The 15172-nt window shown below is 30.7% G+C and overlaps 2 protein-coding genes across 2 annotated transcripts; one reads left to right on the top strand and one right to left on the bottom strand.

The window, feature by feature from the left end:
- Positions 1–4632: 4632 nt before the first annotated feature.
- LOC132939307 (uncharacterized) lies at positions 4633–6439 on the bottom strand. Its single transcript, XM_061006398.1, has 3 exons — positions 6245–6439; positions 5005–5491; positions 4633–4924 (listed from the first exon to the last, which is right to left on the bottom strand). The coding sequence occupies exons 1-3, from the start codon at positions 6319–6321 to the stop codon at positions 4679–4681; spliced, it is 810 nt and encodes a 269-aa protein (XP_060862381.1). The 5' UTR covers positions 6322–6439; the 3' UTR covers positions 4633–4678.
- Positions 6440–6909: 470 nt separating this feature from the next.
- Positions 6910–9796, top strand: LOC132939306 (DCN1-like protein 3). Its single transcript, XM_061006397.1, has 4 exons — positions 6910–7385; positions 7528–7701; positions 7954–8434; positions 8495–9796. The coding sequence occupies exons 2-4, from the start codon at positions 7596–7598 to the stop codon at positions 8838–8840; spliced, it is 933 nt and encodes a 310-aa protein (XP_060862380.1). The 5' UTR covers positions 6910–7385; positions 7528–7595; the 3' UTR covers positions 8841–9796.
- Positions 9797–15172: the final 5376 nt, after the last annotated feature.

Below are 15172 nucleotides of genomic sequence, written 5' to 3'. Positions count from 1 at the left end.
TTTTATAACTGAGGGTTTTTTGATAAAAATAATTTGTTGGACGGAAGGTCACATCTCCAAGAAAATTATAATTTTTAAGTTGTGCTCAAAATTGGGCGCATACTAGTTGTCTCCCAAAGTAAAAAAGTCAATTATTTTTGTACGAATTTCCTCCCGATACTATGCACGACTATACGAGTTGCCTTCCAACGTACTTACCCTTTACGTTTGATCGTAAACGGAAAAAGATGAAGTACTAGTAATAAATGTGGTCCCTAAATGATTCAAAAAATGTATACATGCATATTATAATACTTATATAAATATAAATTATTTTCATAATTTTAATTATATTACCAATTTACTTAACCACAACTTACAAGACCAACAAGAAATTATTATATGTATTTATAACTGGTAGCTTATTATCTCTAGAGGGGGCCATGTCCCCTACGCCCCCTCCCCTAAACGTTGCGCCTGATACCTAGTGTTGTAATTATGGGGAGGGGCGGTTGATATGAGGATACGTCCCTCCCCAGGGCCTTTTTATTAATAACTGTAATTAAATTCTCATGAGCACTTGGCTTTAAAATATTTAAAGATTTAAAATTAATGGACAATGCTAAACTATTATCACAGTTAAAAGATAAAACTGATGTAAACTTACGACTTTTGATACCATTTTTAACCGCCTAAAACGTATACCTGAAACACTTCTAACACTCCTGTAAACACAGAATAAATGAAACTATTAATATTGTCAATAATTATTATTTTTGTAAATTACATAATAATAAGGCCCGGGATTAAAATTTACAATACACTAGAAAAAAACCAAAAATACCTAAAAAAATCTCTGTTAAACCTATAAAAATTATGTTGGTACAGGGCATCCAGTAAACTAGTTAAGAGCAAACATCGACCAAGTATTTGTAATTTAAATCTTTAAGTGGCGTTGTTCTTAAATAATTATCATAATATATCTTTATTCTAATAGTATAACGTTTGGTCATATCTTTATTGAGTGTCCTGTACATATTATAATATATTATGTACACGAAAATGGAAGTCCTAGCAAAACTTCGCTCGGGCGGTACAAAACAAACTATACGACCGGACGTCCTCACAAATAGTGCATAAGTATGATGTTTGTAAGTTGTAAGTTTTCACTGTCATATATAATCGATTTTGAAAATGTTGCATTTGGCCGTCCGCAAAATAGGTACCTACTCAACGAAATTTTATTCCACTTGTATATTGGTTTAATTATGATCTGTGCTGTACAGTGTTTATCGTTTCATTGCTACGCAATGCCCAATGTTGTGGCCAAAATTGAAAAGAATATACTTAGGTAGGTATGTTAATGTAATTTATTATAAGCCACGTTATTTCGTAGTTAAGCTATGGAGCGGCTTGGCGCATATAGGTATATGAAATCTTAGGTACCTATACCTGAACAATACTTTTATTGTTTATAGGAGTTTCATATAGCACCCATCCCTTTACACCATGGTTGAACAAATCTGTTTAAACTTTAAATAGTTATTAAAAAGTTACTACTGTTATAGTATTCAAGCAAGGCCATATCTGAGGGGGCTAGGGGGTCTGGACCCCCCCCCTCGGAAATTACTTCAATAAGTCTTATTTTTAATCAAATATCAAAACCTAAATTCAATAAATTTACAATATACATGTTTTGGACCCCCGAAAAAAATTTCTGGATACGGCCTTGTATTCAAGTCATAGTCAGACTGTACTTTGTATACTTTGTACCTACTTACTGTAGGGATAAAGTAGTCAAATATTTATTCAATATATACTTATCTATGGGCTACCGGGCATATCTGTGTTTAAATACCTCAACAATATTGAATATTTAAAAGTTCATGAAAATGGGTAAAAGCACAATACCTACTCCTTGAAGTCATATGAACAATTAGCTAATATATTTTGTGTTTAAGTGTTATGCTTTTTTTCGTTTACCCTACAACTCGATCGTTACACTTTGCGTTATTATTAATTTGTACACCCAGTGGCGTTTACAAGGGGGGGGACATGTTTGTCAGATCCCCCTCCCCCATTGGCTTTTTATTAGGTACCTTAGTAAAAAGTTCTGAGAGGGTGGGGGGGTTTTCCAATTTTCCCCTCCCATTTAGTTATATCGTTTTATTTTTTGATCCCCCCCCCCCCGTTCAGAAATCATGTCTACGCAACTGTGTACACCATGAATGACTCTTATTTGTTTATCTATGTTTACGATTTTATCGTCATAGACACGTATTTGTATGCAAAATGCAGGTATTATAGAACAATTTTTATTATGAGCTTGAGAAATATTGAGAAATTGCAAAAGTATATTAGGTACCTACTACCTAATACAATAATACGTGGTAAATAAAAACCCAACTATATGGGTGTCTATGGCCGTCACTTCACAAAAAGATTTACATATTGTAAAATTATATTATCAATTTTTTTTTATTAGTATTTAGTATAATTGATATTTATTTTGTTTAGAGACATTATCAATAGGTACCTACTGGACGCTGAACGACGGTGAAAGACAAAAATTAAGAGGACGTCACGCCCCCATGTGTTGTCTCTGTCTTATACACACGTACAATATGGCAAATTTTCGTTCGCTAGTTTCAATAGGATGCTGTCAATTTTGAAATTAGAGTGAATTGACCTATTAGCAAACTTTTAAGTAACAACATTATCTGTGTTCTCTCGTTAGTTTTTTACGATATTTTAATTTTTAAGTGAGTTATGAGTGTGTAAAACATTAATATTTTTAAATTCTCATAATTCACTTGAAAATTAAAAAACGTAAAAAACCAACGAGAGAACACATATATAATGTTTTTAGTTTTTACTTAGTACCATAATTTATTAGTAATAATCATTATAGCTAGCATTATATTATTAAATATAATCGTCGCCCACTGGCCCATCGCCCATGCCCTGAATAGCCATGGCCCTGGCGCCTGCCGGCCTGATACTATAATATTATATATTTTATATTTATTATTTATACAAATAATACGTCACTACGTCAGTTAACAAAATATCATTCATCATTGCCCATAACAAAATCATAACTTAAAATTAAAAACAATAAATATAATTAATTACAATTTCAAAATATAAAAATAAACGTCAATTATAGAGTATTATAAATTATATGATTGTAATCAACTACGTCATAAAACTCAAATTGGACTGCCTTGTTAGTTTGTATAAATAAAATGATATAATGGTTGTACAAGTATAGATGAAATTATGATAGCATTGATTACAAATACTAGTATTTATAATCATTAATCAATGATGATAGTTATAGTTATAAAATCCATTTAGTCATTAAACAAATCGACTATAATAGCATTTAAATTGGGACAATGAAAGAATACGTCACGTCGATAAATATATTTTTGAATTTTGCGGCCCTTATCATTTTTATGAATTTTAATACCTAGGTATTAAAACTATTTAGAAACGGAAATTTTAATAATAATTGGGTATTTGGGTCGTTGATCATTGTTATGTACACACGTCAATTTTATAAATTTGAATTTGGCAGTTGAGTAGGTAGGTTTATGATTCATTTTTTTTCTCACTCGTCAATATATTTTTTTTTCACAGCTGCTTATTTCCCACAGTAAGACATTAGTTAATAAAATAGCGAGTCAAAAATCTTATAAATGATGCAGGTAGTAAGGAACAAGTATACATATCTAATATGTAAACAGCTCTTTAGTTTAAATAGGTCTGTATAATATAACATTTCAGCAACATAAACAATCGAACAGATGATGATACAAATGTCTTATTTAATTATACATGTTTTTACCGTATGACTAATAATAAGCTTTCATTTTTTGAATATAATTAATTAATTTAAACATCAACATAATATTATTGCTTTCTGCTTACTATTTATAATTAATTAGTGTAGAACACTAGAACAGCTAGTTTATTGAGATTTATGGTACAAGCTTATATTAAGACTGCATTTTCCACTATAATTTAAATTACCAGCATGTGCCAGTCATGTTGTTAATTTTTTTGTAGAAGCTTACATTCCAACCAATTGTTCTATAATATCAACATTCTACAATAGTTGGATAGCTATTAATTAAGTTAATGACATCATATTTTTATTGAATAACATGCAAACATCCATCAATATAATAATATATAAACACATATTTTTCTACCATTATAATATGTTCTATACTGACTATACTAAGTGTTGTCTATAACCTAGTGTTGTTCTACACAACAAACAGTATCGTAATTTAGTAGGCACCTAGCTATATTATTTTATTAATTGTGTTTATAAAAAAAATTTTTAAAATGTATAAGTTTATAAAATGCAAAATATATATGCATATATATCATGAATAAATAATTTTAATCCAATAAATCAAAAATTAATTTGAAAATAAGCTTTCACCAATTAAAATAACACAAACATGAACCTTTACTATTTTGAAACATAAGGAAATGTTTTAAGGAGGATATTCATAGAGTTTATAATATATTTAGGAAGTCTGTTTATAAAAACAGAATAAAAATGAATGTGATTCAAAAATGAAATTAAACTTAAATTCATCAAATAATATTATCCAGGTAATAAACTATCTAAAATTAATAATAATAAAAAAAAATGTATTTAACATAAATATTACAAATTTTATTCAGTTTTATTAGTTACATTTTTTTTTAACTGTCTGTATGCTAACACGGCAGAATCTCTTTCTTTTTCTATTATCCTCCGATCAGATATAGACAATGCTTTTCGTTTGCCCGTAAACGCTTTACGTTGAATCGCACTTTTACTAGGTTTTTTTAGAATGACATCACTTATTTTCTTTGTTTTTGCAGAATTTCCAGTATCTGCTAACATGGACTTTAAGAACAAGTCATCTTTACGACCAGGCTAAAAACAAAAATAATCAATATTCAGTAAGTAAGTGATATAATAAAACAAAAATAACAGATTATGATTTTTTTTCTTACTCTATTTTCAAAATGATTAATAACTGCTTTTCTTGGTTTTACAGTCAAATTTGGAGGACAATGTACAGTTTCACCAAATTCAAAATTGTCTTTTACATATTCAGTTGCATGTTCTACTTTATCTTGTGTATCTTCATCAAGTTTTTGCTTTTTTTTCTCTTTTTTTTTATCTCTTTTTAGTTTAGTTTTCAATTGTCTTTTTCGTTTAGCTTGTACTAATTTTTCTTTAGTGGTCAGAACAGCTACAGCTTCAGTAGCAACAACTCCACTTTCCCGAATAACATGCACTTGTTCAGGTTTTTCTTCTAATTTAAATGCACATTTTTGATTTTTTTTTGTAAATCTATTTCCTATATCAATGTATGGTTGATTTATATTTTTCAGACTACGTTTAGCTAATTTTTTTAGTTGCATAAATTCACGTAAGCTCCGTGGCACATCTTGACGTTTAGGATCTTTGGGAGGCTCGTTTGTTTTTCCTTTTAACCTGTATTCAATTAAAAATAGTTAGTTTATACCAAAGGCCAAAGCATAATAAATGTAAATTTTTTATAAGTAGTATGTAATCAAAAATTGAGCTCTAGCAGTAGTGATATAATTTTCATTTAAGTAACTCACATATTTTGATCAGATTTATAAGTGTCACTGTATCAGCTTAGGTATATTTGATTATTAATTTTATTACTATAAAACATATTTTAAAGAAATACCTAAGTGTGTATAAATTAGATTATAAATTATTGAAAAATAATGTTTATATCATTGATAATAATTAGTAATTACCTATTATATAATATACAATGTGTATAACAAGAAACATTTTAAGAAAATGTCAGCTAATGATTCAATATGCCCTTGCTCAATATCTGAAAGCTCTAGTAAGTAGTGATACATTGTACTTGAAACATAAGGGAATATAAGGCAACTATAGCCTATAGGTAAATAATATTCATAAAATATGTTCACAATGCATTAATAATTCATACATTGTAATTACCTACTCATTAGTAAATAAAGTTATAACTTATAGTGTTATAGTAGAAGTCAGTAGGTACCAATATTATTAGTGATAGATTCGTTTAACATCCTTAATATAAATTCACCGGAATGTATTCAGAATATTTACTGTTTGGGCATTTGGCATATCACATTATTTCATAGAGAATTTAAAGAAATAACCATAATATTAAGTTTGTAGATTAAATAAAAAATTCTAAATACATTTTTAGTTCTAACTTACTCTTCGTTACGTTTGGAGATTTGTTCAAATACGTCTTTTACTTTTTTTTGTTTTTTACTTTTAAATTTTCGTGCCATTATACATGAATATAAATATTAAATAAAATTTAATTAAAATAAAAAATTACAAATATAAAAACAAAAGCACGTTGGTGTCGTATAAATTGCCGTGTGTGTAATAATGTTATCACTTATCAGTGAAAACATTAAACAATAACAAAAATTATTCTGTGATATTATCAGCTTCAAGATAAAATAAATATTTATTTATTGACATGAAGTTCGTAACGTTTAGCTTATGACCAGTGTTATTCGGTAATCATGGTTATCGTCATTATCGTCGAAATACGATTCTGAGCAGAGATGGTATATATCACCGACACGGACTTAGATATAATGGACTGGAAACGAGCAGCTTATCACGGCCACGAATGTATGTACAAGAGGCAAAGAGCGGGGGGTCGCAATGTGTTCCTGGAGTTCACAGCGCCCTCTGCATCTAACACGGACTAAGATACAAATTGTGTAGCCAAATAAAACCACCGGTAGCGCTGAAAACCTCAAGAACAGTGTTCTTATCAGCTAAGTGACACCTTTTCGTGGCCGTCCCCCGACCTCCGCCGACCATTTCGTTTCCAGTCCATTATATCCTATAAGTCCGTGATCACGAATAAACGGCATAATGACGTCACGGATGGTGAACAATTTTCCCTGCTATGATTAATTTGTGGATTGATAGCGATGATAACAGAACCAGACACCCTAGTCGTACGAAACATACAATTTTTTTGATCACCAATGAGTATTATGGTCTGTGACCAAGACCAACTTCACTCATTACATACTACATAGTGCAATAATTTTCATGTAACAAAACATTAATAATTGTTATTTGTTATTTATTATTTAGAAAAAATAATTAAATTGTGTACATTTTTATGTGTAAATATAATTATTAACGTTAAATTTATCAAGTATTTTCTTAGAAAAAATTGTTTTTGAAACGATATAACTTATTCTACTTATTTTAAAATGTGTGTTTCTTTTCAAAAAACTGTGCACTACCACTTTGTAACACTTTCATAGCAACAATAAATTGCTAAGGTACATACACATTTTGCAGTCACAGGAATCCTTAAAAGGTAAAAAAAAAAAACTAACCTTATCTACAGATTTTCTGCTTTAATTTCAATCCATCTCAATTTTCAAACCTTTATATTGCTTCTTGGTGTTCCTCGTTGTGTTACTATTTGTTAAAATAATAATTTATTGATCGTATTTCAGATTTCAATTATTGCCTTGAAACAACACATGCATTCTACAAGGCCAATTAATTGTGGTGCTGTTGATCAATGGGAAACTGTTTTTCATGTTTGCGCTCTAAGAGTATCAGTAGGCCGGTGGCAGATTCCAGTGACAACGAAAATTTAGACAATGTACCAGACAAACGAGTTGAAGGTGAATTTATTATTAAATAACTCATTTGTGATGAGAAAACAATAAGCATTGCTTTAATTAAACTATCAAACTTGTAACTTAAAATTCTTAATATAATATTATTAAATAATAAAAGTATACAAAATGATATACTAGTAACTGGTAAGAACTGTTTAGGTGATGTTTTTTTCGGAGATTCATAAGCTAAAAGTGTTTTAATCTTTGTCGTGTTGTATTTTCTCCACGTTCATGATTTTTTTATATGTGTTGCAGGTCTGGATTCAAATGATTTAAATCCCCCAGTGATGGCGACGAGCAATGGAGCTCATAATGCTCCTGTTCTAGGATCAGTGGGTAGTGATAACTGTGGTAGCTTGCGTTCCTCGTTTACCTGTACTCGTTTGACATCTACTTTAAACAAGACCAATACAAGGTTGAATAACTTTTCCACAAAAAGTTTCCAAACCAGGGTTCAAAAGTTATTCGACATGTACAAAGATGCTGTTGAAGACTTGATATCAATTGACGGAATTGAAAGACTGTGTAGTGATTTACAGATGTCACCTGAAGAATTCCGTATCCTTATATTAGCATGGAAATGTGACGCTCATCAAATGTGCCGATTTACTCGTGCAGAATTTCTTAATGGCTGTCATGCACTTCAAGTAGATTCTGTGTCATTAATGAAAAATAAATTGTCGGATGTAGCAAATGATCTCAATTATAACACTGAGGAATTTAAAAGTTTATACAGGTAAATAGTTGTTACACTGTTTTAATAATAATTGATTTTAAATAAATATTTAATTTATAGGTTTACATTTAAATTTGGGTTGGACAATGCTGTGGGACAGCGTATTCTTCCAGTTGACACCGCCATCGTATTATGGAAATTGATTTTTAATATCCGTGAACCAGAAATATTAGAACGTTGGCTGAATTTTTTGGAAAGCCAAGATAATATAAGAGGTATTCCTAAAGATACATGGAACATGTTTTTAAACTTTGCTGAGACTGTATCCAATGGGGATCTTTCTAATTATGACGACACTGAGGCTTGGCCAAGCGTTTTTGATGATTTTGTTGAATATGAAAATGATCAAGCCAATCAAAACATTAGCGAAAAAGGAATTGGAAAAAAGCATGGCAGTGTACTTTAAAATAACAAAAGACTATCACCAATTTTTTGAGTGTTATTAGACTTAAAAATAATGTTTGACAAACACATTGTTTTGTAGTAATAACTTAAAAACCATCGATTCATTACAAGCCCGTCCAGTATTAATATAAACCTCTGTGGTCTTATTTATAATGGCAATATTACTTTATAAACAAATCTGAACTTTATGTATATTAAGTTGGACTAGTTAAATTTCTTATTTATTTTTAATTTACCTATAGATCAAAATAAATAATTGCTATTTTTATAACAGTGTCTACTGTTTATATAAATTTACTTAAATGTTTGCATATTTACTTTCATATAAATATTTTTTCAAGTAATTTCTATTGTGTTCAAAAAATATAAAATCTTGTCTCGGTCCTATTAATTGCAACAAATTGGTTCCTTTAAGTATTCCAATCATTATTATTTTTCCACTTAAGTATTTGGGATCGAGAAAGTTTAGCATCTGGTTTTTAGTTCTCAATTTGAGTGCTAAAAACAATCGTTTTGTAAAAGACTGACTGAAGTTGTTAGTCAACAAAAACCTGTGATACTATTTACGCTTGATTAATGACAAGCGTTTAAATCTTATTAATATGTGCGATTTTTTTTTTTCTTCGCTGTAGTTAAGGATATTTAAATATTTTACTAAAAAAATATAAAACAAATTTTGGTATAAGTTTTAAAATATATAATAATATGTATAATGTATTATAATATTAACGCTACTACAAAAACAAAGTAATTTGTATTCTTGAATAATGTACAATAATTAATTTAATTGCAATAATGTATAGATAATTTTTTTAAAGTTTGTTTGGGGTCTTGTTAATTTTACAAAAAAATAATATTTCTATGATATAAATAGTTTATTTATTTCTAAATTTAGTTAATTATTGTAACACAATCCTTCTTTTCATATCTATTTTATGACAATATAATATGATACAAGCCACTAAAATCAAATCTTTATTAATGATACACTCGTTATACATAACCCTATGACTAATGCAGCAATTCAGCTAATTTATATTGTAAATATTAGTTATTACTTGTATAGTAAAATACGAACACTACTATGATTAATATTATTATATGATGTGTCAAAAACATAGTGTTTTGATACAAAATATATTTAAATTTATAAGTTTGGGTGTAATGTCGATGATGTCGAGAACGGGTTAGCTGCTCTAAAAAATGTACACTCCGTTGGCCCTGATGGTCTATCTGGGACCTTTTTGTATAACATCAGATCTGTCCTCTGTTTTCCTTTATGGTTACTCTTCAGGCGTTCAATGGATGATGGAATTTTTCCATCAATGCTTAAAATCAGCTCAGTCACCCCTGTGTTCAAATCTGGCGACAAATCTAACGTCACGAATTATCGACCCATCTCGATTCTAAGTCATATTGCCAAGCTTTTCGAACACTTAGTACTGCAATCCATTCAGCCCTCGGTTGACTCTGTACTAGTCGACGAACAATATGGTTTCCGACCCGGACGTTCTTCCACTTCGAACCTAATTGTGTTTAATAATTTTGTCCTTGAGGCATTTGAAAATCGCTCCCAGGTAGACATGGTTTACACTGATTTTGTGAAAGCATTTGACCGTGTCGACCACGCTATCCTCATTGAGATCCTATATAAGTCCGGTTTTTGCGAACCTATTTTGTCCTGGTTTAAATCATACCTGTCCGATCGTGTCCAGTGGGTCAAAGTGCTTGGATCAAAATCTGCTGTCGTCCCTGTTCCATCTGGTGTTCCCCAAGGTGGTCACTTGTCTCCCCTGCTTTTTTCGTTATTTATAAATGGAATTACGAAGGCTGTTCCTAAGTGTAGATTCCTTATGTTCGCTGACGACCTGAAACTTTTCCGAAAAATCGAATCTGAAGCTGACTGTCTCGCCCTTCAGAACGGGTTAGATTCCATTAGCTTATGGTTTAGCACTCTTGGCCTCCAATTTAATACTAATAAATGCAAAGCTATGTCCTTCACCAGGCGCCGGTTGGTATTCGATTATTCTTACACTATCAATGGTTCAGTGATTGATAGAGTTGCAAGCAATAGCGACTTAGGCGTTCTTTTCACTGCTGATCTGAACTTCCACCCTCACATTGACTCCATCTGCTGCCGAGCCCTCAAATCGCTTGGCTTCGTAATGCGCACCATGAATGAGTTCAAGCTGTCTGGATCTCTCAAGACTGTCTACTGCTCTTTAGTCCGAAGCATGCTAGAGTATGCGTCTGTGCTCTGGGACCCGTTTGTGGTAACTGATTCTTGCCACTTAGAGCGAGTACAAAGGCGCTTTCTGTCGTCTGCAGCTTACATGCTAAAAATTGTCCATCCTCCTCATGACTATACTCCAGTATTGCGCGCACTTGGCCTTACATCTTTAGCAGATAGGCGCGTTAAAGCTAATCTGGCCTTTTTAAAAAAATTAATCGATGGTTCCTTAAACGCCCCTTCACTGCTCGTCCAAGTAAACTTTAAAGTTCCTCATCGGGCCACAAGGTCTCGAGTTCCTTTTTCTGTACCTCTCCACTGTACCAATTACGGTAAAAACAAACCAATTGACCGCATGATGCGGTTGGCTAACGAGGACCCCTCCTTTCTCAATTTACCTTAATATTCTGTTATTTTTGTACATTTGTTGTATGTAATTTTACTTGTGTCCTAATTATTTTAGTTTATATTTACTGTGCTTGTAATTCTGCTGTATTTTTTAGGCCATCACCCCTTGTATATGTTAGCTATCTTATTTTACTGAATTATTGTTATGTACTGTACTAAATAAGGAATTTTTTATTCCGTGAATTAATTAATAAATAAATAAATAAATAAATGTGTATAATCCAGGAAGTCAACCTGGTGTGTTTATAGGACATGTAAAAACAAAATTAGGCGAATATTTATGCAATTTTAGTGCTATAAAATCTCAACCCTGGTTATTACATAGTTGCATCTCTAGTTTTGTTTAAGTTACTGAAATTTTTTTTTCGTTAAACAGTTTACAAATTTAAATTTTCGAACATTTCATGAAATCAATTAGTACTATCATAATTAGAATTTGCACCTATGATAAACGAGTGTTAATTCTTTTGAGGCAAGTTTTAATTCAATTTCCGATCGAATTAAGCCGCTTTTTCGGCCGTTTTGTCTTTATTCGTTTTTAATATATATATTTTACCGAGTTCTGTAAGATTGACCCTTAGGCTAGAAGATCCGCGCAACTGCGCAAGACCAATCAAGCATCCCGAGATTTCTTCGGAACACTGAATCAAAATATGATAAACCGATAATGTCCCGGAAAATATGGTACACGTGGATGTGGCCACCACCACGAAGGGGGGGGGGGCTTGCTGTCATTATCTGTCGCCATTTCATAGCAATTCTCAAGACGTAAGTACAATACCTAAGATATAAAAATTTTTTTAAAAAGGTTGTCTTGGACTAACGACTGTCGTAAATCACAATGGGTGATAAGTGATAACTGATAACAGCCGGCAGATATGCTATGGCTATAGCATAGAACAATAGTATCTTAGGCTATAGTATGCTCTTATGCATAATAATATAATATATTTTAATACACAAACTGAAATACTCATTATTGTGATATTATTATGAGACATGAGTATAGTAATATAAAAACCATTAAGATATTATATAGCTATACATTATACAACCATTATTAATCATTAGTAAGTCCATATAAATGCCCTAAAGAAATGCATTTATGACATAAAAAACGAAAAAAATCCCGTAAAACTTGTATATTATGACTATTATGTTAATGACCTAAATATACACAAGCAACGCACATATTAATCTATTTAAGATAATACAATTATTTATCAATTTTAAAATTTAAAACTACAATTTATAAACATATGAGATTTTAGTTTAAAATCTCTGATTCTTGGTTTTGATAATATGTATTTCATTCAAATTTTAACTTAAAAATCAACTGTGTTTAATGTTTAGTGTTGACCTATATATTTTTTAGATTTGTTGGTGAAAGCATGAACTATTTATGAGAATTTCGTTTTAAATTTTCATTCGTTATTCTTTAGCTATAAAATTGAACAATTCATAATTTTTTAACTGAAATAAATTTGAAAATTCTCGAGATTTTGATCCATGTTGACAAAATTTAAAATTTAAATAGATATGGAAAATGACAAAATAAACATTTTATGAAATTTTCAAGTACTTACGGTTAATACATTAATAGTTTTAGAATAACGACCAAATAAGAAAATCGTCGAATGAGAATTTATTAATTCATAGGTGAATATTCTATGTTTAACTTCAAAAAAAAAACTAATTTAACATTCCGGTAAACTTTTTTTTTTGTTATATGTAGAAAAACCTAAGGGGACTCTTGTATAAAAATTTTAAATCTCAGATATACATATAGGTAGATACAATTTTATGGATTTCTTACTCGAAATAATTTATCAATTTACGTGATTTTGATGAATATTGTGAACATTTTAACTTCTAATGCTCGTAAAATGGATGTACGTTCAACTTTTTATTTAATTTCCACTAACAACAATTTATGAGGACTGTTGTATTACATTTTCAAGTATTTTATCAACAGTAATAAATTTAAAAAAACTAATAAAACTCGAAATTTTCTTGTGCTCAGAAAGAGTTTTGTGGTGCATCGAATTGAGTTACACTAAAAAGCAAAATCAATTTTTTCGAAAGCTGGTTTTGTGAAAAAATCTTAGTTTTTTGTTTGTTTTTTCTGACGCTTTTAAAATTTATTGGGAATTTTTTACTTTTGATCCCCCAAAGTACCATCTAGATTCACTTTCCTATCAGAAAAGATGCTGTTGAAGAAAATGGAAGTAATTTTAGTGCCCCAAAAGTCAAAAGGTGACGACAGACACACAAAAAAAAAACACATTGTAAAATCAATACATTCATCACTCCACACAGAATCTAAAATAATTTGTGATTTAGATATTATCATTAATTATTTATCATAATTTTAATTTTAAAATGCTAAACGATAAGAAAATATAATTTTTGAAATCATTTTAAAATAAGGTTTACACTATACTGATTACTGGATGGTTTATTCAAAACATGGAACAAAATTGTTATTTTTGAATTTTGACCTTTTGTCGGGACACCCTTTACTCAAATAAGGGACAATATTGTAAAATACTGCACAAATAGGATGCTTAGGTACTTACAGACTACAGTAAGTATGTAGAGGCATATTGGTATATCACCATTGATTATAAATATTAAATACTAGTATTTATAATCAATGATATTACGTATGCATGTACAATGTTCATTGGTTTTAAAATACAGTATATTATATTATTATTTACTATAAAATCAATGGTACATAACCACCTAGGTGTTTTTAACTTTCGAATATTTATCAATTATTAGTCAGTTTATGACTTTATGTGTCCATTTGGTCCAGTACCAGAATGATTACAAGTACACAATGTAGGTACCTAACAGTCTTCGATTTTTTTTTTTCGGAAGTCGACAAAATGCATTCCAAAACTCCCTGAAAATAAACCCTTGGATTACCCAGCCAGTCAAGCACTGATTATTAATTATTATGTCGAATGCTTATAATTGTCTTAGCAATTGCCAAAACGTGCACGTCCATCAAGTGGAAGTAGCTACCATAATACATAATACTAATAATATATTAATATAATGTGTAGGAAGTAGGAAATAGCAAGTAGTGCAGTTAGCACTAAGGTCCACGGACCACAGTTAATATTTAATACCTAATGGTCAATGGTTATCTACTATATTTAAAGGTGGGTTTCCACTACATACGTGAACGTTTACGCGGAAACCCGCCTTTAGTAATTCTGCTATGGTAGTCGGTAGATAACCATGCCAACTGCCAAATACTAAGGTGAGAATCTGAGAACCACCAACCACGCTTCAAATTATACAATTAGTGTTAACACTTATTAGTGTTATATACTTATATTATGAATTATTTATGATCTAATGTCTAAGGAACAGCGGAGGCACCTATAGATACTATATTTTTTAATCGTGGTTAGAAATGAGAAGAAAGTGTATTGTGGAATTTAAGTTCTGAAGTTCGATATTTTATTGAACACCATGATCTACATCTTCACCGTTAGATGTCGTCACACAAATCGCGTTTCATAATAATAATAACAAATAACAATAATGATAATCGCGGTAGTAGTTGTAGCCTGTAGGATGACGAGTTTTCCACTCGTCGTCTCGCCGCGTAATAATTCCACCCGTCCGTCGACGACGTCCGCGCCCCACCACTACCGGCTACACCGCGCATGCGTGGC

This window comes from Metopolophium dirhodum, chromosome 2, assembly GCF_019925205.1.
Source record: "Metopolophium dirhodum isolate CAU chromosome 2, ASM1992520v1, whole genome shotgun sequence".
In the NCBI taxonomy this organism is placed as follows: domain Eukaryota; kingdom Metazoa; phylum Arthropoda; class Insecta; order Hemiptera; family Aphididae; genus Metopolophium; species Metopolophium dirhodum.
This window is presented reverse-complemented; position numbering and strand designations above follow the sequence as displayed.